The following is a 23752-nucleotide window of genomic DNA, read 5'->3' as shown; positions in this document are numbered from 1 at the left end:
GATAGAGAGTTATATGATAGAAAAATGTATATTTATTTTTATGCTAGGGCTAATAGCTAATAAACCATCTTGCAATTATTAATTTTAAAATATTTTCAATTTGTGTCACATTGATATGCTGGCTTCTTCCATATTATCAGTCAAGTTACAACGTATTTGTGGAGTTATGGCTTTTAAGAGCCATGTTTCAGTTTTACAAAAGAGAAATTAAAAAAAAATGGAAAAAAAAATATTAGTGTCTTAGGATCTGTGAGGGCACACAGCTCTGGTTCAAATCTTCTGCTTAGATCCTGGCTGCACTGGCCTGTAGACTGGTCAGTGATTGCTTCTTCTTTTGGCTGATCCCTTCACCATGGCAACCACAGGTTGAAAAATGTGTATAACCTGAACGGTTGGTGAGTGGTTGCTAGAAGTTTCTCTACCACACTGAGTGTCTACACTCAACTTTTTGACCAGTATGAGTACACATCTGGGTCTCCGTGGGGAGTACTCACATGCCAAACAAAGAAAGTCTCATACTGAATCAAACATCTTGTACTATCGCAGCACTTATCATTATTATCTTAAACAATTTGTCTCACTGTAGAAGCCGAGGAGTGACTGTCACGCTCGTTGTGATGATTAGTACTGGGGTAATAACCGAGGTGACACATTTAAAACGAGTTGACTGCTGACAGCTGATATCCTCAGGTCCACACACAGAAAATCAAAGGCAGCAGTGGTTTAAAGGTCAGAGTTTAATGTGGTCCACAGAGAGATAAATATTAGCATGTTCCTCTTGAGGAAGGCTTATTATAATAACAAAAAGACCCGTGCAGACTAAATGCTTCTGAAACATGGCCGGTGTGACTAGAAGCTGTCCAAAGGACTGAATATTACTGCAGTCAGCAGAGCTTCTTTGGAAATAATGAAACACCAGTTCACCCACAAATACATCCATGCTCATTCTGATGATCCTAGCATACTACTGAATGCGTTTTTATAGATTAGTGAAATTAAATAGGTGCCATGTTGTTGTCATAAAATCACGTTCAATCACAAATTCATCCATGCTTACTGAGCTAGCATTTCCTATCATCATCTCAGGTATTAAACAGACCCTCACATTTCTCATTATCATTCTACTCCTACCCCCACCCCAACCCCCACATGAGCCTCAGATGGAGGTGTAGTCAACTGCAGGGGCCAGAAGTAGTTTTGACACAGTTTTTGTGTGTGTGTGTGTGTGTGTGTGTGTGGTGTGTGTTGTACGTGTGTGTTGCTGGTCTGCCCCTCCTGCCACCCTCATACCTCCTGTAGGTGTGACTCGCTCCATGAAGGACAAGGTGACCAAGCCCACCGCCATGGCCCAGGGTCGAGTGGCCCACATGATAGAGTGGCAGAGCTGGGGCAAACCATCTGCGGGTCCGCTAGGGGGAGCGGGCCATACCAACCTTCAGAGGGAAAAGGAGAGGAGGATGGAGAACGACGCTTACAGTGACCTTAGCGATGGCGAGAAGGAGGCTCGTTTTGCTGCAGGTGAGGACACACCTGAGTGCTGAATTTGCAAACATGCTACACTAATGCTTCAGTCGCATTGAGGAAACTGTGTGCAATGATTTTGCAATCTTGTCGACTTTGAAATGGTTGGTCCACAGACGGACAGCAGCTCTGTGATTACTCGCAATCAGTATGTTATCAGTTTGTGATTAAATGGAGTCAAGCTTGCAATCTATTTATGATAATATTGAAAATGATTAATTAGTGCATCCATCCCTTCTCTTCCATTTATCCTGTTCAGGGTCGTGGGGGGGCTGGAGACTATCCCAGGTGACTTAGGGCGAGAGGCAGGATACACCCTGGACAGGTTGCCAGGCTGTCGCAGGGCTAACACATAGAGACAGACAATCATTCGCACTCACATTCACACCTGTGAACATGCAAACTCCACACAGAAAACCCAGCCTGATGGTGGAAATGAACTCGGGACCTTCTTGCTGTGAGGAAAGGAGGAGCTTAGAAATCTTGCTTTTGTTAGAAATATACCCAGAATACAACCACGAGGACAAACAGCTGAGTTGAGTCCTATATTGCAAAAAGCTGCATCGTAGATGAGTTTTGCTCAGCGCAGACTGAGTTGCTGAAGTGCCTGCGTTTGCAAATCATCACTAATCTTTCTGAAAGAAACTGCAGTGAGTCCAAGTCAGACCACCGTTGTCTGGTGACAGGTTGCCTCCCGCCATGCAACCTCTGCAATTACCTTGCTCTTGTGACGCGCAACCAGAGGTTGAACGTGTTGCTCAACAACTGGATGACTTCTTGGTTGTCTGTTGCATGAGCAGGTTGTCATTATGTATATAAGACTAAAGGTAAACTTTTTAGTAAACATAAATAACAAATGGCAAATTGTTTAAAAAAAAAAGTCAGTAAACAGGATATAAAGAGTCTGGAAAGTGAAGCCAACTTGCATCCTGTCCAATTTTTCCTAATTTTTTCAGAGACCATAACTGTGCGTCCATATTTTATTCACAATCAATCTATCCTACAAATTTGTTCATCTCATGCTGATTAATGGCCAGAATACAAAAGATTTATTAAACTTATAACAAATACTTGGCAGTCAGTTTCAGAACATTGCAGCTATTTATTAAAACAAAACGAAGTCTGAAATGTTATTAGACGACCTTGTGTTGTTTCAGAAAATGAAACATTGATCAGATTTTTAGGTAATATTTAGCTGAGCTGTCGCTGGTAATTGATGACTGCAGCACTTTCAGAGAAAAAACAGGGTGAAAATGAGTCTAATAAACCCTCAGTATTCTCCTCCAATCCAACACAAACCTGCTGTTTATCCATATTAATGACTGTTGTTATCACATTTGTTTGTATCATTAATTAACATGTGTATGTGGTACCAGAGCAGGGACTGGGATTTGCTTCATGTTCATGATGTTTTAGCGAGTCGGGGGATTTTTTCATTCTTGCTACATGCATTGTTTATCTCCATCTTCAGGTATCATGCAACAGTTTGCAATTTCTGAGGCGACTCTGTTTGGTTGGAACTCGATGGACGGGGAGAGCATGGGAGCCGGCTCCAACCAGGGCAGCGTCGCCCACCTGAGTGAGGTCAACCAGGAGAGCATCACCAGCAGAGGTCAGTGGATCACCAGCCGGCCCATTTGGTGAATCGGTTTAGCTTTTGTTTTGTCCCACTGTTCGGTCGCTGCGAGCCACAGCAGAGTGACCAGACTGAGTGACCAGTTAAGTCTTAGATGTCAAGCTCGGTCCTTGTAAATTAGGTGCTATGGTGCTACATTTGGTGCCATCAACACAATAGAGATTAATTATGTTGATGACACAATATGTGGAACTACTGAGAGGATCTAAGAGTTAAATGTGAGACAGAGATTTGTGATAAATTAACTCACTGTGTCTAAAACCTGAACGCTGTTAAAGTAAAACATGGACTCACTTTGTGCAAGAGATTCAAACAGGTCTCAAACTCACGTCTTTGGATCACACAGTGAACTCTGGGTTTTACTCCAATGTGAGTTGTAAAAAAAAAAAAAAAAAAAAGAGTCCTGTCAGTTTGTCTCCAAAGCAGCGGTAAAGGACTTTTGGAGGGCAGGCTCACAGCTGCACATGTCTGCCTTTCACTCTGACCGGGCACTTACTCAATAACTTCCAAATGACAAATTCAGATGACAGCCTGCCAGTGCTGAAATACCAGAGCACATTCTGTTAGGGCTTCATGTCTGTAGCCCAAAGAGCTGCGTGCATCAAAGGCAGAAACAGACTGGATGAAAGTTGAGACGATTTAAATTTTGCACAAGGTTTTATTAAAGAAAAATGTTGGCAAACTCATATCCTGATTTGAGCCTCGGGTGATAAGATATTTGTTTCAAACAAAGCTGGCCTCACAGGAATGGCTGTGTATCCTCATAAAAATCAAAGCAAAACAAGAAATACTCCCATATTTTTCTTCCCATTCTAAGATAAAGTAAAACTAATGTGTATGCTTTAACATTTACCTGCATACAGAGTAACACTGTAAACTCTCTGTGCAGGTAAATGTTTGTTCTGACTGGTGTTTAGTAAAGCAGAGCACTGTCCAAGCCCTGAGGGAGCCTGTAGGTTAGCACAAGGACTTAGCCCCGCTCTCATTAACACCACCATATGGGCTCTGCTCAGTGCTTTATCTAGCATGCAACATCAACATACACACACGTGCAAGGGATACACACACAACAACGGTTACACAGCTACTTCATATCCACATTAGGACTGAGGGCATGTTTCTCCTCCACAGCGCTGCATCCCTCCATGGCTCTGCTCTGTAGATAAGCTAATCATACTGCTATTAAAGTTATTACCATATGTTTCTTTTGGCTGAGGTCAGGTTTAACCCTGTTTTATATCAGCCTAGATAAACACTAATGGCTGAGGTGTAATATTAGATTGCTGCACATTTCTTCTGATTTAGATTTAGTTCATTAGAAAGGAAATAGTTTCCATAAGAGATCACAAGGTTTGCAATTAGTTAAAACAGCGTGGTTCTGATATTGCTGCGGAGTTATCAAAAGTATTTTTTCGTGCTTTGTTTGTCACAAAGTGAAGAGAAACAGTCGTCTGTTGATTTCCATCATATGTTTAAGAAGAACATTTCATTGTTTACCTTTACAGTACAGTTTGGGTGAATTTTGACCAAATGTATCTGCAACAAATTCTGAACTACAGATCTTTTTCTCCTGTCTGACTTTAATAAATGGATGATTAATCATTAATAAACGTTTCAGAATGCAGGGAGAGTAATTATTAGGTTTTAAAACGATACCAGACCCAGTATATCTAAGACATGAAAACATAACAGCCAAAATTATAATATGATTAATAATTATAATGATTATATTTTATTGAAAGTGAAAGTAGCAAAAACATTCTGGGACTGTTAGGATTTATTATATAACCACTTATAACCATAACAGCTTTTAAACACATCCACACAAAAAAATCCTCATAACTACGGTTTGTAATCATGGATAATAATTAAGCTGTAATTAGCACTCAGAGCATGCTGCTTGCTTATTGCAACTTTCTCTGTGCATTTATGAAATAAAGGTATATCAAATCAATTCAAAGCTATGGTAGAAACGCCAGCTCAGGTGCTTTAATCTCAGTTTAATGTCAGTTAGCTCAGAGAAATGAAAGATCTGAATTTGTTTGTTTTTTATTCTAAAATAATGTAATTTAGGGTATTTTTAATTTTTGTGGCTTTCAAATCTCAGAATAGGTAACATTTTATCCAAAAAGTATGCGACAGTTAATAGTTTGGTAAAACCTCTGAATCTAAACTGATTGAAGTTTCCATATTAATCCAACTCCTAAACTTTTGCAAACTAAAAAGACAAATTACAGAACGTTCCAGCTCCGCTCCTCCAGCTACGTCTTGATTTTTCTCTGCCCATGACTTGGTTTACCCCTGCCTCTCCACCCTAGCAGCGTCTTCTCTGTCTGTGTTTTCCTCTACAACGCCTACCATCTGTCTGTGCTTCCCTGTACAGACCAGGTGCTCCATCACTCCTCTGCGGATGTCTGGCCTCACACCTACGTCTCGCAGGGCCTGTACTGCCTGTCGTCTTCTGACGCCTGGGACCCAATCACCAGCCAGCCCTCGGGCGTGGCATCGCCTGCTGCAGGCTCCTACATCATGGCTGCCGGTGATGATTTATCATCCTCTCTTACAGGCTTTAAGCACCAGACTGTGTCACTGAGCACTGCACACTGGGTGTCTTGTGGTTGTTGCAGGTGGCAGCAATGGAGCAGGAGGCACACCTGGTGAGGGGTACGAGGGGACAGTAGGAAGTTACATTCAGCAGCACCAGGTTCAACTCGCCCTGCAGCAGCAGAGTCAACTCCAACATCTCCAACAGCTTCATCACTACCAGCAGCAACAGTTTCTGCAGTACCAACAACAGCAGCAGGTCTGTGAAAGTGATTTTTGTAAAGCCTTGCACTGTTTTTCATACAAACACAGCAGCAGATGCATCAGACATGTCGGCACTAGGGATAAATTTCTATCAAAAAAATGGATGTATCCACTGTTTATTCACCAACTGGTTTCTGCAGTGCTGATTGAAGCCTGAAGCTTAGTGTTAGGATCATCACCAGCTTGGATTTCCGAAAATAGATTTAACAAAGGTGTGGGACAGACAAAAACAACAAACGGAGGATATTTAATGCTCATACGGTAATAACTCGTAAATCACAAGTTAGCCACGTCTTTGCTTGTACCCTAGTTTATAACATAACAAAATAATTACATGTTATATTAAATAAGATTTAAAAGTAGTAATTCATAACATAAACCCATCCAAAAAACATCTATTGAGGTCACACATGAAGCGACAAGTACAGACGTTTTCCCAAAGACTTATTTACAGACAGACTTAGAGAGGTCGCCCCCTGGTGGCCATTAGAAAGGATGTAGGTTCTGATTACTTTTCAGACCTAGAGGCTGAATTTGTCCTTTGTGTATACTTATATCAAACTCTTTTTACATCATGGGGCACGTACACCCCACTTACATCTTAAGTGGGCCGAACCAAATCATTCTTTTCTGTCTGTGTAAGGATCTTAAACTACACATTCAATCCATTTGATATAAGAAAGAGAAGTGAAAGAAGTGAATTATAGTCAGGACAAATAAACAAATGTGGAAAATTACAGAAAGGGTTATAGCCTTTACTCAGACTCTCCTACAGTCACACTTAAATTAATAATTCATAATTAATGAATCAAAATAAAAAATATAATAATTATTATAATTTCTATAATATAGAAATTTCTGTTATATTTTACTTTTTACTTTGGTGTAGTAGAAAAGGCCATGGGGGAGGTCTTTATCAGAAGGTGAAGCTGTAAAACTGATAAAAATACAGCCCTCCTTTACATTTTCCAAAGATGTCCAGTGGGCTGGATTTAAACCTGGTTCTGGTCCCCGGGCCTTATGTTGGACACCTCTGCTTTAGGGGGAAAGGTCCATGATGGCTGAACTTTAACTTTCTGAACATGAAGGAAAGGTTTCCACCTTGTTTGGTGAGATTTTGCAGTGTTGATGGCAGCAGCTTCTTAAAATGGAAAACACAAATACCACTCAGCGGATTCAAAGCACCTTCATAGATAACTGTTACACTAACACAGTCCAGTATAAATCATGCATGCACACAGCCTTAGGTCTGCTGTCCTATTAAATCTATACACCACATGTCTCTGCTCCCACAACATGTGCGCTTGCTGACCTTGTTTAAGTTTCTTATGGGTTCATTTTGTGCAGACAGTTTGAATATTGTTGAAATCAGCTGCTGACTTTCAGCTCAGTCTGCTGGAAGGTTTTCTGCAAACGAAATGAGTCACGGTGAACTGTGACACCCCGAGACTTTGTTGGCTGCTCTTGCATTGGGTGCATTCTCAGAGCTCATTAAATAACTGCGAGTTATGAAATACATACTTGAAAAGGTCAGGGACTGTGTCTTAGAAAAGGTGTACTGATCCGAGACCACAATGGAAATGAGCTTGTTAGCTTTACCGTGTGTATTATATGCCTTCCCCGGAGAAGGAGACTATTGAACGTGTTACATTTAGAATAAAATCTTCCAGTCAAGACATTTCCGCACCGTTCCCTGCAGCAACCTCATAATTTAGAGAGATTTTAAAAGTAGAAGCCAAACTAGAAGAGAGTGGAAAAAAAATACTAGAGTATGTGTCCTCCACCTCCTGCAAAAGCCCTTGGGATAAATGTTGGAAGAAAAAAGCGGCCTCGTCTTTTGTTTGGCGATATGTGCACGTTACAGCACTACGCCGTCCATTATTCAAATGTCAGGAGCAGTTGGTTGTGGGTGTTTTTAGATTCCTAGTGGGAGACAATTTTATTGTTCCAGAGAAAAACAAAAGTTTAAAAAATAAGCGGCCACAAGCCAAGAGATTGTTGATCGGGGTTACATATTAACGGCCAAATCCTGAATATTCTATTTTTATTCTTGCTTCCCTTTACAGTCTATGGAGCACAGGCTACACAGTGCCTCCCATTCACTCCAAGCCACGCCCAATAGCACCATCCACAGCCTCGGTCCACCCACTCACCCTCGGCTAGCTGACCTGTGGGGAGCAGCACAGGTTGAGGCACATCAGGTAGGCGCTCGCCTGCTGAATCCAAATGCTCGGATTACAGAGCTTGCAGACTCGATGGTGGTTTAATATGTTCTGACAGAGCGGCTATGACAGTTTGCAAGGACACAAGGGTGCGTGACTATATATGCAGTTGCAAGGATAGGACTCTGTCTCCTGTCACTATTACAGAGTGACTGAGACAATGCAGTCATCATAGCCGTGACAGCATGTCTAGTTTCTGCTGGAAGCTACGGTTTATGATGTTTGGTCTCGATTAAAGATAAAGGTTGAATGCTGATATATTTTTGTGTTTTCTCTGCTAATTCTTTGTTTTATGAATCTGGCTTTGTTTATATCAGCAGGCCTATTTAGCACACATCTGTAGAGCAGTGAAAGATGAACTGCCAGGAAAGTCTGCAAGGTAGGAGACAGGCTGGAGGTCTGCATGGAGCACTCAGCATGACTGCCTGAAGTGGATTTGATGAGTTTTGAAAGAGATGTGTAAATCAGCCTGGTCGTCAGAGTGGCATGCCACAAGGTCCGCAAGTTTCAGCGTTTGGAATCAGCATCTGTATCTGTTGCACCCAGCTAAAGTGTATGTTCTTTCGCTTCGACCCCCTGCAGATGAAAACCATGCTGGGTCGGGCCATCTCCTGTTCGTCTTCTGTTTTATTTGTCTTTTTATTTTACCTGTTATCAGGGACTTATGGAGCCCAAGTGAAGGACGGATGTCAGTTTAAATTACGTGTGAAAATGCCACTAACCTGTTGAATCCCTTTCCAGTTTAAATTCCGTTCAACAAGCGCTTCAGTCAAATTTAACTGGTTGCAGGTGGAGATCGTTGGACACTTGAATGCACAGATGGCTGACATGGTCGGAGGCGTGGTGGAGACGGTCGGAGAAGAGCCCGAGCCCGAGTCTGAAGACTTCCCTGAACAGCGTGAAGAGGAAGAGGAGGAGCTAACAAAGGTGAGTTAGAAACAATACACTGTACTAAAAAAGCTGAAGAATCAGGAAAACGTTATTATTAAAAACTGCCGCTTGGGTGTAAAGGTAAGTCAATCCCATTTTAAAACAGTAATATTGTACATAAAAGAGCCGCCCATACCTTTTTTTAATATTTGTGGTCATGGTGGAGTACTAGGTTATCAACTAGTTAACAAGCTGCAGTCTTAAACTGCGTGTTGCATCACACAGACACACCTACCAGCCGCCTGGAAACAAAGCAGCCAAGCTTTGACAATCTCCAAGAGACAATTTATTTAAAAAAATATAACCCAGCTGTTTCAAACAGGAAAGTATCCATGGAGACCAAAACTGTGTTTTACATTTTTATGCTAAAAAGCTGAATATTTAATATGGAAACCTATGGGGATTGAGTCAAGTGGCCATGTGATGAACTGCAGTTTTGTCAAATTTCCATAGACTCCTGTGCACAATAAAAAAAACAAACAGTTTTGGTCTACATAAACAATTTCATCTTTCATAACTATTATTATTATTATTTCAGATTATCTGAGTCACCAAACTGAACTTCTTGACCATGTTTGTTGTGTTTTTTTTATTAATGAAATTATATGACAATTGTATTGCTTGCACAGTTCAGCATGAAAAGTGACTGTTTTAGAAATCTGTGCTGTAGTTTTGGTGAGTGAAAGTCAAATCTTTTGCTTATAAATATTTATAACTAAGCGCTTGACTAATTATAACCACCCATGGTTCCAAAACTTCATGATGCCTAAATGAAGCCTGCGTAATGCCACTTGACAAACCCTTGGGTGAAGGGATGGTGGCATCTATTGGTTCTACTGCCCCAAATCAGACACATGACTAAGATTTTAGAGAGAACAATTATTTCAAAAATTGGCTCTTATCTGTAAGAACAACATGTAAGCACCTTTAAAGAAGGAATAACAGAGCTTCACTCACCTGCGATACAGAACAAATGTCCTTAAAAATCTCTACTTCCTGCCTTCACAGGTAGAAGAGGTAACATTAACTTTGGAGCCAGAGCCGTGCTCTTTGACGCCCTCCCCGCTGAGGGAAGATGCCCCTTCGACCAGAGGTTCAAGCCCAGGACTACCAGCACAGACCACCGAACCCGTCGCAGAGAGGATACCCTTTGACGTCACGCCCTGCGTCGTCCAGTCATTGGAAGAGAAAGATGAAGAGGCAGACGAGGGCTCCATTGTTGTTGTTGCAACCAACTGAGTCATTTGGACGAAACACTGTCAAAAACTGGAAATTAATACTTCAATAATCAGTCAAGCTATTATCCCAACCCCTCCCTCTCCCAAATATTTACCTACTTTGAGGCCGAGGAAATGCGACTTTTTTTTCGATGAGAATGTGGGATGTAATGTACACTATGGCCAAGGAGACACCCCTACCACCAGTCTAGTATGGGAAATCTGGAATATCACATATATGAGACTAATTAACTTTAATTTAAGACAGAAGAGAGACTTGAATTCAGTGACTGCTGAAACGAGCTGTTTGAGAATAAAGATGTATTCAATAAACAGTTTGGACTGACTGGAACAAAGAACCAGGACTGAAAGCCAAACTGGCAACACAGGGATGGGGAAAATTAAAAGAAAGGATAAGAAGAAAAAAGTTAAGGGCCTATTTATAAATTCAGCGCAATACAACAAACATGGGCACAATCAGGGTTTGCAAATAATTCAGAGTGGTTGTTTCAAGATGCTTTCAGCATCAGAAGTAGGCTTTTGTATGCAAAAATAAAAACCCCTCTCAAGGCCAGAAATACCTGGTCAGAGAGCAGCTTGATTGGCTAATTAATGTGTTTAGGTTTGACTGACGGCTGAGATGTCTTGATGAGGTAAAGACGGCGTAATCTAGAACTCATGGCAACCTGAGGCATGCACTTGGAGTTATTTGCAAACACTTGCTCTGGACACAACCAAAAGAACGTGCATGCTTTTTAACAGTGAACTAGCCCTAACAGTATAACACAGTAATACAAAGTAATAATATATCAAATTGCTTTTTATAATAAAAGGAAAAAAATCAAATAAACCGATATGTATTTGTATGAATGTAACACTGTATGTATGTTTGTATGAATGTAGCTTCGTTTGTGTGTAAAATATATATTCTGGGAAACAAATTCCTCTCTGTGCTGTTCTGTGCCAAAAACGTTTTTTCTCCTGTGATGCCTTCATTAAGATAATGTGTTACCTCTTTGCCTTAATGAGCAACTTTCTAAACAGGGGAGAGCTGTCAAGGTTTATGCAGGACACGAAGGCAGACATGATGGAAAATTGAGCCATTTATCGGCTGCTTACCCAACGCATGAAAGACAATTAACCACAAAATGAGACATGAGGAGGATCAAACACGAGAACACCAAGGGAACCAAACACACAAACATCCAACTCAAACTAGGAGCTGACGCTTAAGACAGATGAAGAATTCAAAACTAACGCTAGAGCAGCAACCATCTAATCAGGAATCAGGAAGCCACGAAAACAGACTTCAAATTAAAAAAAGGTCAAAATAAAGCTCAACACACTGGAGTAACAATGAACGCATGAACCCAAACTAGAAGAGGACATTACTAGAAAACCCTGAAGTAAAAACAGACTCTGGAATATCACAAGGAATCAACTCACTGTCAAATAAATAATCACTAACTGAAATACAGAATCTCCTTTGAGAGTCTGTCTTTGACTGTGAGTGCTGCACTCTGGAGCTAAACATTGTTGAAACATTTTAATTATGTCTTAGTTTTTAGTTTCATTTTATGGCTTTTATTGTAGTAAAACACCTTCCTATAACTCTTCCTTTAACTGCCATTTATTGTATCTACCAGTAATGCAGTTACATTTGATTACCACAACCACAGTTACACTTGTAAAGTTATCATGTAGAAAGTATTTTTGATGATTCAATAGGGACTCCTTTATTTTTGCCATGTGCAGGAATTTATATTTGGCCAGAGTTACTAGGCGGGACAAATAAAAGTGACGTCTCAGTGATCATAAGGGATGTTTGCAGGTGATCCATTAGGAAGTGATAGTGAACGAGCACAAGCTTTACGCATGTGTTTCTCTCCAGAAGCAGCAAATGAAGTAATGTGGGAGCAGGAGGGGAAGGTGAATTGATATGTTCTAGTATTAGGGGTGTCTTTGGACTGTGTATAAGTCTGTGTATAACAGCCGGGCTATAGGATGTGTAGAGGAATAACACAGTGCAGAAATTACCCCATGATCCTGACTAATCCAGGAATTAATAAATTACTCCTTTTGTTCCATGTGCGTTAAATACAGACATTTTTTTCCCTGCATGCCATGTGATGTTGCAGCTATTAAAAGTCAGAGAAAAGAATCTGACTCAGCTACCTGAGGGCAATAAACAAACCTCTTTTTACAAAATCCCCATTAAATTCAGTGATGGCTACACAACATATGCCAAGACTCAACTCAACAATTCAACTCTGAGTCACATTATTAGCCGTATTTTGCCAGACTTCTCTATAAGTTATGTAATAGATCTAATACGGCATACAGAGCAAAATGCATAAATGTGATTTGTGCTGAATAAAGATGCACAAAAGCTTTTGTGCTTTCTGCGGTTTTCTTTATTTGCAATTCACAAGACACTAAAACTTGAAACACTGCAAAATGCTTTGCTCACTTTAAAAATTAACTCGTCTACAGCCCCGTGCATTAGGCCATCCCAAAAAACGTGTTTCCAACATCTGCCACTATCACTCCAACTGAACTCTTAGCAGCACCTATCACACACACATCTGGCACAAAATAAGAAAATAAGTGCCTTTTTGCCATTAAATAATATTCCAAAAATCAAATGCATCTAACTTCATTGAATTCTCGCCTCTGAAATATTTGTGCTCTTATAAATACATATGCAATAAGGTCAGCTGCAAAAATCTGTGTCTATGCCTTTTCGTCTCAAACTTGGCACTGCATCCTCTTTATACCTGTAACAAACATGTAATTACAGGTGTTTAACAGCAGCTTTTAAAGACAGTTTTACATTAATGCAAAGCATTTGATTTTTTGGCCCTACTGGGGAGATATAGCAGCAAGATCGCCAGTACAAAAAAGAATAGGCATCAGGTTGGGTTAGAAATGTGTTACAAAGTAAGGTAGTTTAAATAGGTTGTCTTAAATGAGCTTTTATATGAGCCCATTATATATTAAGCAAGTCAGAGAAAGCAAAGGCCTGAATACTTGAATATCTTGCTGTGTTTCAAGCAGCAGTGTGCGGTTTCTTTACTGACCTGTGGCAGTGTTCTTGTCGCCAGCAGTTCCATAAAAACACTTCAGCTGCTCTGATCACAATCAACAGCCTCCTTCATGTGAGGACTCCATTATCGTTGGGAGGTAGAAGAGTGTCCTTGTATGTTCAAGTCCTTTTATCATTTTAAGCTTTTTGGGAGGCGTTCTGAGGGTTTAATTTCACAACAGATGAATCATCAGCTCATGATGAATCTTAAATGTTACTTGAGAAACCTAGCAAACTGAATTCATTCAGTGTTTGTACAAATGTACCGTTTATAAGATTGGGGAAACCTGCAGTCAGCTGAGACTGAAGAAGTCAGTTGGATGAATGAGGAAACGTTTCTCCCACTGAAAATGTCCAGATGAACAGAATCAATGTTTTGGGATTTACTTACCTGGATGATTGAGCATGCATCAAGACATTACCTGAGAAACATTGGTCAGCACGGTGGTTAGCACAGTTGCTTCACAGCGTGAGGGTCCAGAGTTTGATTCCCCCACAGCCGGGGTGTTTGTGTGTGGGGTTTGCATGTTTCCTCTGGCTTCCTCCCACAGTCCAAGGACATTTAGTTAGTGGGGATTAGATTAAATTATTAATTTATATTGCTTATAGGTGTGGATGTGATGTGAGTGCGAATGGTTGTTGGGGCGGGTCAGCATGAAAGAGACAAAATGTATTTTATAAATGATGCTGAGTTTTGGGAAGGATTTATTTCAATCCTTTTCCCCTCTTGCATTGACCTCATCTTTATTTCAAAACCCCCCAAAGAGGAACAACCTCCTCTGCCTCCATGGACCAGCTGCCACTGATAAAATCAATGCAAATCAATGTAATTATGCGTTATTTTTTCACATCGTCTCTTTGAGACAGAGCTACTGAGAACGATTCAGTCTTACCCTCCTGTGATTAAGACCCTAATGCCCCTAATTGCTCTGATAATCATCTGTCCTCTGTTTGTCCTCTTTGAGATCTCATCCTGTAAATCGTTCTAGCGCCCAAAACGCCCAAATGGTTGCACGCTCGAAAGGGTGTCACCTGACTGACAAAGAAACGAGGGCCACAAGGTTATTAAAGCTTGAAACCTAATATAGAGTTTTTGTCAGATTTAACTGCACGAGGTGTCCGTCGTGCTGAATAATTACTCGGTCTTTCAAAATAATTTCTGCACAGTCCACGCCACCCAGAAAAGGTTTCTTCTAAAATGAGTCAGGCATCTTCCAAAGAAGACTAATTGAAAGCCTAAAAAATTCTTTCAAAGTCACGTATCAAAGTGACACTTACTCTTTGCAAATAACACGAGATAAAAAGCAATTAAAGTAGAAAAAATAAAATCCTGTCATCTTGTCAGAATAAAGTAAAGTTTAATAATTTAGCTGCAAGCAGCGATGGTGCCGGGCAGAGGTCGCATTCGACTTTCTCGTCTGTCATGGTGACAGACAAGGTCGTAAAGATCCTGTCGTAGCGTAATTTTACCTGTCATTTCAACTTTTTAATGATAATAAGACACTTAAAAACATCTCCATCACAAAAAGTAATTCACAGAAAGGATTTCATTTTATGCAGACATGGAAATAAAACAATGATGAAACAGACGGCAGTCACTTCACTACACTGGATCCTGTAATTACTAGCACCACAGCCTGTCTGCCAATCTATCGATGCTTTAGATAAGCTACAACTGCTAGCTGGCCACTTTATTAAGTACACCTTGCTAGAACCAAGGTGGCCCCACTTTTGCCTTCAGACCTTTCTTAGCAACATGTCGGGTTTGTTGCCTTTACAACAAGCCTGACCTGGATAAATAAACCAAATTCAAACACAGTAAAGCATTCAAATAAAACTTTATTTAGCTAAGTTGTTCACAGTTTATAAAGTTGAAGATAATGACTAAAACAGAAATAAATAAATACTACATTAACCACAACCACAAATAAACACTGAGACCTGCACCGATGTCCCTCCACACCCAAGAAACAGACATAAAGAAATGTTTTGTCAAATCTGAAGGTTTAAAGACTTTTAAGGGAACACCTGAGAAACTGATACCAGGAGTTAATAAGAAGACCGTATAAGAGAGAGATGAAGGAGAAATGGAGAAACGGTGCATGGATGCAATGGCTGAGGTTCCCACCCTTTGTTCATGACGGGGAGAAAATCTGGTCATTTAGAGACCATTTATTTTACATGTTTGGTTATGAAGTCCCATTATGTGCTGTGTTTGACATTAGCAAACAATCTCAACAAACAGATAAAGATATCTGCAGATGAATCTGTAGGTAACAGACGCATGTAGTCGAGTGCTTCTAGCAATCATGTTCGAGTTAGATTTGGGTTTTTCTTTTAGCTTTTTAGTCATTTGTTTAAAAATAAACTATACTAAAGTAATGTATTCATAAAATCTTAGCTTGGATATCCCCTGCTATATACCTGAGGGTCCACATTTCCACTTAGGCTTAGTCAACAGACAATAGTGCTGTCAAAAAAATAACCAAAGATCATGTTCAAAAACTCCACACGAAGCCAAACCATTTGACTATCACGTCACACCTCTTACCCCATCAAACATCCCCACCCTCTCCTCTCTTGACCTGAAGCATCGAGATGTTTTACCAACTGTAAAAATAAGACAGATATAACCACCAGACGAGTGTTGTCATCTAACTCTTTTCCTCTTCACTCTAAGTCATCCCCTTTTCTTCTCTTGCAGCAGCAGCAGAGTGTCTGCAGTCTGTTTGAGAGGTGAGCATGACTGTGACACACAGTATGTGGTACTGTGGGAGGACAGTGCTGTGTTATCCCTCCAGCAGACCTGGTGGAAGCCCACTGATACATACTGCCTGATTCTTCTTTATTTTTTAATACACTGATGCTGACAGACCACGGACACTGAGATTGTGATTTTCACCCAACTCCAAACTTCACAGCTCAAAGCCTGTTTTTGCAAAGCGTTTGGTTTTTGTTCCTGCTGTTGTGTTGAAACCACAAAACAGTTGAAGCATCGCATTTCTGACGTGGAGGTACCAGATGCTGCTTGTATTAAGCAACCCTGAAGGTTAATCTGAGGAATAATTCTGATAAATAGTAAAATAGAGGAAGCCAGGCCTGTTTTCAGTTGTATGTGATTAACTGAAGCTTATATATGAACCAGACACCTGAACCATCTACAGAGGCAGCTGCCTAGAAGGCAAAAGCTCAGGAAGACATTAAGGTTAAATAGTCATTAAATTTCTTGACTTTTATTCTTTGAAAATGTTACATGAGCAGCTTTGCTTCTTATAATAACCATCACAACAGCTTTAAAAAAGAAGCTATTTTTAGCATCTTTAACAGCATTAACTGGGAAACGTTTCTCTGGCAACACATCTGTACATGTCTCCTTCCCTGTCAGAGAACCTTGGCTATCATCACGTTAGAATGAACAGCTTCAGTAGATTTTTCTGATAATCCCATTTAGAATTATTAAAGTGATTAGGGTTAAATCTGCAAGGCTTCCTTTTTGAGGAGAAAAGGAGAATCTTGAGGATCTGCACGGCGAGGTTTTGCTGTCGTCAGCCGCCTCCAGCCGCACCATCTATCAACTTAACTGTGATGAGATGAGCTCCGAGGCTGCATCCACAAGGTCGCCACACAATTTGGAGGTCGTTGTGGGGCTTTGGCCAATCTTCCACAGTGGACTGAGCAGCTCCATTAGTTTTCTGCTACCCACACGGTTCGTTGCCAGTTACAATAAATCAATACCCTCTGCTCTCATCTGATAAAATCCTACCTTTTTTAAGACTTAAGCGATTGGCTAACACAGGACAACTGTGCGGCAGTTCACCGGGTTCACCTCTTGTTTGGGAAGCAAAGCTTTTGATTGATTATTCGGATTCAGCTGAGCAGCGAGCGTTACAGTCAAAATAACCCCACAGAACATACAGTAAAGTGTGTGGTGTTGGAAACAGCTGTGACAGAGGCACAGTTAATCAATCGCAGTCTGAATTCAGACAGTAGAAATGGTAGCAGTGTTTTATCAATCTACTCCTCAGTAATGTCCATCCATCCATTTTATTAACCGCTTCTCCAGTTTAGGTTAGTGGAAGGGCTGGAGCCTATGGACAGTTACCAGTTCATCACAGGGCCATTCAACATCTCTAGCAGCTGAACAGGTGGGTTATTTGACCTTAACCAGTGATATTACTGGATCTCAGAAATAAGCTTAAGAGTGCTAAAACCGTCATTATCAAATATTCAAAAAGAGCATATCACAGTTAGATACCTGACTTTGTGGATTTGGCAGCATCTACAATTTAACCCATGAAAATCAAAGTGTGAAACAACAAGAGAAGGAAAATGAGCAGAAAGTAAAACAAAACGCGCAAACGTTACAGACATACAGAGCTTCAGAGCTTACGCGTGGCAATCAGAGCGCTCAACGAATCCGCCCACAAAAAGAAAACAACATACGCGACTTTAATTTGGTTGATTTCAGCTTCAGTGTCGCCTCACTTTACATCTCTGGACACACATCCACCGTTTGCTTGTTTTTAGATCGCCGTGTGGAGCTCCTGTTTTATTACAGCAAAAATTACAATCACAGTCATTTTGGTCAATGTTATATTCTCGATTATTAACCAGAGTTATTCTTTAAAATAATAAGCATCTTACATTTAACTTTTTTTCACTTGGAGAGGTCTGTGCATGTGTGAGTGAGCATGTATTCATATCTTTGTGGGAAGTTTACAATACTTGTGGGAACCAAAATCCAGGTCCCCACAAGAACAACTAGGGGGTGTTTGTGACCATAAAGCTCGTCTCACAAGGGAAGCAAACTATCCCCACAGGCCTGCTGTAACTGGATGTTACTGCAGGATGCTGGTGCAGACTGGGACAAAGAGAAGCCTCAGCCATGCTTTACTGGTAAAGGGAGCATTTGATTTAAACTGAAGAAAAAATAGACCTCTGTATAAAAATGAACAGGTCGTTATCACCAGTGATGATCCTTATATTAAAGTTGGGTCATTGTGACAGAGAAGGGGATGAGCGCTCTTCACATGCATTTTGAAATTACAAACGTGTATGTGCAGTCGTACCACAGCTTCCAGGGGGCTTTCCAGACAGAGCACAGGCACACTGGAGGTTCAGAAGTGCACAGTGACCTGATCTTGTAGGAAAGATCAGCCATATTTAAGTCAGTGTTTGTTTTTTTCTTTTGTGGGCGGAGACCACGAACTTTCTAATCGCACCTGATACAAAGGAACTAGATGAATATTGCAGTTTAAGGTGTTTTTTGCACCAAACAGGTGATGGTCTGTGAAACCAGTGTGTGGAAGCTGTACCAGTAACATAAAAAGAGGTAAATGGAAGTGCAAAGACCGGAGAAATGTATTAAGAACAGAAGAAATAAACTCAAACTATTATAAAAGTTTTCCATTATAAAAAAAAAAAGCATCACTCTTGTGTAAGCTAAACCATAGGCTCATCATCACTGTCTTCCTCTTCCTCAAAGAGTCTCTGTAGGGTGGAGAGGCGGATGGAGGAGAGAAGAGGAGAGGGAGGAGGAGTGGAGAAAGAGGGGACTGGGGGAGGAGTAGAAGAAGGAGGGAGGGTGAGGTTGCTGTTGCAGCTGCAGCTCCTGCTGGCCGAGCTGCAGGCCACCGTGCTGCTGCCGCTCCCCGAAGCGCTACTGGTGCTCTCCTCCACCTCCCTCGGCACACCCTCGATCAACACCTCTGTTTCATTCTCATGGCTGTGATGGTGGTGGTGTTGAGAGGGGGAGGGGGGAGAGAGGGGGGGAGCCTGAGCAACAATTTCAGGTGAGGGAGGAGAGGAAGGGGCGTTGGGAGATGGAGGTGGAGGTTTAGAGACCGAGTTGTGGTTGCTGATATCACGAAAACTGGCCAGAGGAGGGCGGAGCCGGACACCAGAGCGTGTGGAGCCCTCGATGGCCTTTTGGAGCTGGAGGAGGAAGAAGAAGAAGAGAAAAAGGAAGAGAAAGAAGAAGAAGAGAAAGAAGAAGAAGAGAAAAAGGAAGAGAAAGAGGAAGAAGAAGAAGAGTAAGAAGGAGAGGCAGGGTTTGAAGAGTGAGGGGAAGAATTAAAAACAAGAAGAAATGAGCGGAATTCATACATGAATGGTGAAAATGTAAAGATGAAATGAAGGAAAGCAAGCAGGGATTAGACGGAGTCAGTGGTGAGCAATTACACACATGGAGGAAAGAAAAGTTAAAGAAAATGAGGCGACACAGGAGCATGAGTCAGAGACCATTATGGATAAAGACAGGAGCCCAAAACTTACAGAGAGCTTATTGATTATGCTCACAAAGTACTCATACATAATTCAAAAAGCTTTACGAGACTCCAAGGAAATTAGGAGCAAAAACAAATTGGATTTTTTCCTCCAAATTAAAGACAAACAAGAGAAGACTTCCAAAGGTTGAGTGTATTAAAAAAGGAGCTTTTTTTGGACTTGGATCAGGAAAGTTAATTTCATTTAATGCTTAGGTTTCAGTTCTGGAGACCTTCAGATAGTTTCAGAGTTTTTCCATTAGCTGGTTGTGGTCTGGCTGCTTTAGCCATGCTGTGGCTGTGCTGCTGAGATCCAGACCAGCAGTGCCCAACCTTTTTTATTTGCCTTCAGCAACGCCTCATACAAGTACAAATGTGTTCATTTGCACTCATTTTAAGGGGAATACCATTTAATCCCTGATTATATAAAAGGAGGAGGATGTTAATTTTAATCCAGTTCAACGCTTACTCTTTATGCCCGTTTGGTCTGAGCTATTTATTCATTAGATGAAGCTCTATCTCATGCATCTTTATAAACAATAAACCAACCTTTCTAGCATTTAATAAAAGGCACGATTAAGCTAATTTTTAAAGGTCTCTATTGCTACTTAACGTGACTCCAACAGAGCGCACAAACACTCTTACTCTGTGATTAACTACAACACTTACTGCTTATAGGGTGACCAGATGTTCCTGCTCATCTGGGACTGCACAGCATATTTACCTTGCGTCCCACATTTTAATTTGGCTCTGTAGGATGCAGACCTTTTCTAAAGTCTGGCTTTTAGCCAGTGCATTTGAAGAAAGGAAGAAAGGCTTTTACGTTTTTATAGCTTGATTATCGTCGAGAGCAGGTTAACTTGTCTTTTACTCCCAATGCAATAGTCTGCAGAGAGCTACCAAAATCAAAATGAAGCAACAACATAAAAAATATTTGGTGAAAAGGAGCGGTGTGCTTACTGGAGGCTGATTACTTGTAGCTTTTACATGAACATCTGCAGTTTACAGTTTAGCTTCAATCCTGTGTTCATGTATTGTTATTAAAATGATTGATTATTGGTTGCTGTGGGTAGTTTGGGCTTTAGCTGTTGGGCAGCTGGCCTCATGTCTGACTCTGGATTACTTTGGTGTACAGATGAGTTCATGGTCGACTCAGTGACTGCAGTGTCCTGGGTCCTGTGTCTGCAAAACAAGTCCGACTCATCACTCCTGCACCGCAGCGCTACAGCCTGACCCGAGTCCTTTATGATGAAGCTTCGCTCTCTCCAAACACGACTCTGTGCATTATGGCCAAATGTCTCCACTTTGGTTTTGTCTGTCCAAAGGACATTATTCCACAAGTCACTGTTGTTGTTGAAATGCGACTTTGAAACCTACGCTGTGCTGCCATGTTCTTTGTAGAGAGAAGAGGCTTTTTTTCTGGAAACTCTTTGTTGTGCTGTCATGAACTTTAACATTTAAAATGCTAACGGAGGCCTGTAGCGTTTCAGATGTAGCTCTTGGGGTTCTTTGCAACTTCTCTGAGCATTGCCATTAATAAAGAGCATTTAATTAGCAGCACCTGACTGCTACTTACACTCTTAAATCCTATGAAAGCATTAAGGGTGTGCTTAGGATTTGACAGAGTGCTGTGAGGGCCTTTTTTTCTCCAGACTGTAAAAGACAGATTTCCAGTCTCTTTTTCAAAGAAGAATATTGCTTTTTTAAAAATAAAAATAAAAATAAAATATTGGATCAGTATTTAGTTTTTTCAAATATACAAAGAAAAATGGAAAACAAAGTTATCTGTGCATCCTTACATTAATGTAGAGACTTTAAAACGGGGTAATGTGCTCTCACCTTCTTTTCCTAGCAAGTATATAAAGCCAGCTTGATATAAAAAGTGCATTAGTTTGTCTGTCTGTTAGACAAATAACCTAAAAATACTGCTGTTCACAGCACACACAGGAATGTAAATGTTCATTTCTGGAAGAAAAACGAACTGCAGGGTGAAATAAAGTAACGTTTCTTACCTCTTTTAGTGCCACCACCCCCACCAGTTTGCCAGTACTGGTCACATAAGCATGACTTAAGCCAAGCAGTGAGAATAAGGTGTGGGTCTGTGGAGACAGGGGGAAAAGGTCACTTGTGAAATTACACAAACTTTTTGCTTTCTGCTCCAAACACAAAGTCACGCAGACAGAATGTCTGGAGGCTCCAGGTGAACCACAGGAAGAGAAAGTCCTTGAGCGTGTTTGTAAGCACAAACTATTGTGTTCACGACCCAGCCAAGGTCACACTTTGGGATGAGCTCTTTGTATGCATCGGCACACCTCCATCACAAGGCCCCCTTTTGCACATGAATAAGCAGAATATTACAAATATTACCATGACAATGAAACCAACGGGAATGATACAAGGTGTTTACACGCTTCACTATGCTGCAAACATCTGAAAATCATAATAAGGACGTGAGCAGGTCACAGAGATTGTACAAGGCAGGAAATGATTAGAAATACATAGATTTACAAGAGATTTTATGTAAATCCCCGACTGGGGCAGCTCGGACACGCTCGGGCTGCATTCAGCTGCACGGGGACATTTTAACTGCAACGAGACAAATGAAAACGTCACTGTTCAAAACAAAAATACAGCAAAAGCTGCAGGAAATTACTGAATGAAAAGCCATCAAAGCAAATAAGATAAACGGGAATATCCAGAGTTCATATTAAACTTATATTAAACTGCTGTAACTCATTATGGAGTGCATATTGATTAGGCAGTGTAAGAGCTTTTAGAGCTGTGGTTTCAGGCTTGGCTGGCTGATATTTTCTCATTTGACTAAATTCTTGCCAAACCTAAAACAGACCGGCAATTTCCAGATTGGCACAGCGACAAAATTAAAAATGACTGACTTAATAGCATTACACAGCATGTTTACAGCTTGGTACACAACAGGCTTTTGGTCTCTATGAATAGATTTCTCCCTCTGCGACAGCTCCATGGTGGATCGCTTTATTTTTTTGAAAATCATTTTCACTTCACTGCCTGGAGCTTCCTAAACAACAGGTATCGAAACTTCGCTTCACAGACTCACAGTTATAATGGGAATAGAAGAAGTCAGAACAGGAGACAAAGCAAAGTCACACTTGCTGTGTGTGCTGTGCGCAAACACGATAATACTGAGCATAAACTAACAGTGCTGTGTAAAAAGTCCCGAGACATCTCTCCAATCATTCAAGCAAAAACAAAAAAAGATTCCAACTCAAGGGATGAAGCAGTGTTGTGACCACACATAAGAGGCAACTTAGATCTTTAATATAAAACATTATTTCTTTAGTTGAATCTATGAGAAAACTATCTGCAGCACATAATCAGTACATCTGAGTCATGTCCTTATGAAAGAGGGAAAAAAATCCAACAAAGACCTGATGCGGGGTCGGAGGGATGCATCTGACCGCTCAGTTGATCCTGTTCAGTGGAGGCACATCACTGTTCTCAGAGAAAGGTTACTGTCAAGAAGCCATTCTTAAGGAAGTGAAACCGGGAGGAAAGGCTGAGGTTTGCCAGATTACAGAAGAACTGCACTGAAAATCACTGGAAACAGGTCTCATATTCTGCAGTTCCATTTATGTGTGCGTGTTTCACAAAAGTTTGTATTTTCTTGGCAAAAAATGAGGAATAGCTCATGACTCTTGCACACTACCTCACTAACTCCATCTATCTTATTCCACTTATCTGGAGCCGGGTCGCGGGGTCAGCAGCCCAAGCAGAGAAGCCCAGACCTCCCTCTCCCCAGCCACCACCTCCAGCTTGTCTGGGGGAACACCAAGGCCTTCCGAGGCCAGCCGAGAGATATAATCTCTCCAGCGTGTCCTGGGTCCGCCCCGGGGCCTCCTCCCAGTGGGACATGCCTGGAACACCTCAACCAGGAGGGGTCCTTTTCAGATGCCTGAACCTCCTCAACTGGCTCCTTTCGATGTGGAGGAGCAGCGGCTCTACTCTGAGGCCCTCCTGCTGAACTTCTCACCCTATCTTTAAAGGGAGAGGCCAGCCACCCTTCAGAGGAAGCCCATTTCTGCTTCTTGCAT

The 23752-nt window shown here is 41.1% G+C and overlaps 2 protein-coding genes across 8 annotated transcripts in view; one reads left to right on the top strand and one right to left on the bottom strand.

Moving 5' to 3' along the window:
* LOC102312542 overlaps positions 1-12726 on the top strand; it is a 39935-nt gene extending 27209 nt beyond the window's left edge. For all 6 annotated transcript variants that reach the window (XM_005933763.3, XM_014337262.2, XM_042225311.1 and 3 more), the window contains 7 exons: positions 1300-1518; positions 2993-3133; positions 5541-5696; positions 5785-5960; positions 8032-8166; positions 8977-9114; positions 10126-12726. In XM_005933763.3, the coding sequence (XP_005933825.1) occupies positions 1300-1518; positions 2993-3133; positions 5541-5696; positions 5785-5960; positions 8032-8166; positions 8977-9114; positions 10126-10356 (1196 nt within the window). In that variant the 3' untranslated portion in view covers positions 10357-12726. The remainder of the gene's footprint in view (positions 1-1299; positions 1519-2992; positions 3134-5540; positions 5697-5784; positions 5961-8031; positions 8167-8976; positions 9115-10125) is intronic.
* A 1098-nt stretch (positions 12727-13824) lies between these two features.
* Positions 13825-23752, bottom strand: part of LOC102290737 (chloride channel protein 1) — a 54701-nt gene continuing 44773 nt past the window's right edge. The window contains exons 22-23 of one of the 2 annotated variants that reach the window (XM_042225307.1): positions 21695-21781; positions 13825-19353 (exon numbers count right to left, since the gene is read on the bottom strand). In XM_042225307.1, the coding sequence (XP_042081241.1) occupies positions 18862-19353; positions 21695-21781 (579 nt within the window). In that variant the 3' untranslated portion in view covers positions 13825-18861. The remainder of the gene's footprint in view (positions 19354-21694; positions 21782-23752) is intronic. The other variant, XM_005933777.2, reaches the window with a different exon arrangement.

Source organism: Haplochromis burtoni, unplaced genomic scaffold, assembly GCF_018398535.1.
Source record: "Haplochromis burtoni strain Fernald_Lab_line unplaced genomic scaffold, NCSU_Asbu1 Contig_168, whole genome shotgun sequence".
Lineage (NCBI taxonomy): Eukaryota > Metazoa > Chordata > Actinopteri > Cichliformes > Cichlidae > Haplochromis > Haplochromis burtoni.
This window is presented reverse-complemented; position numbering and strand designations above follow the sequence as displayed.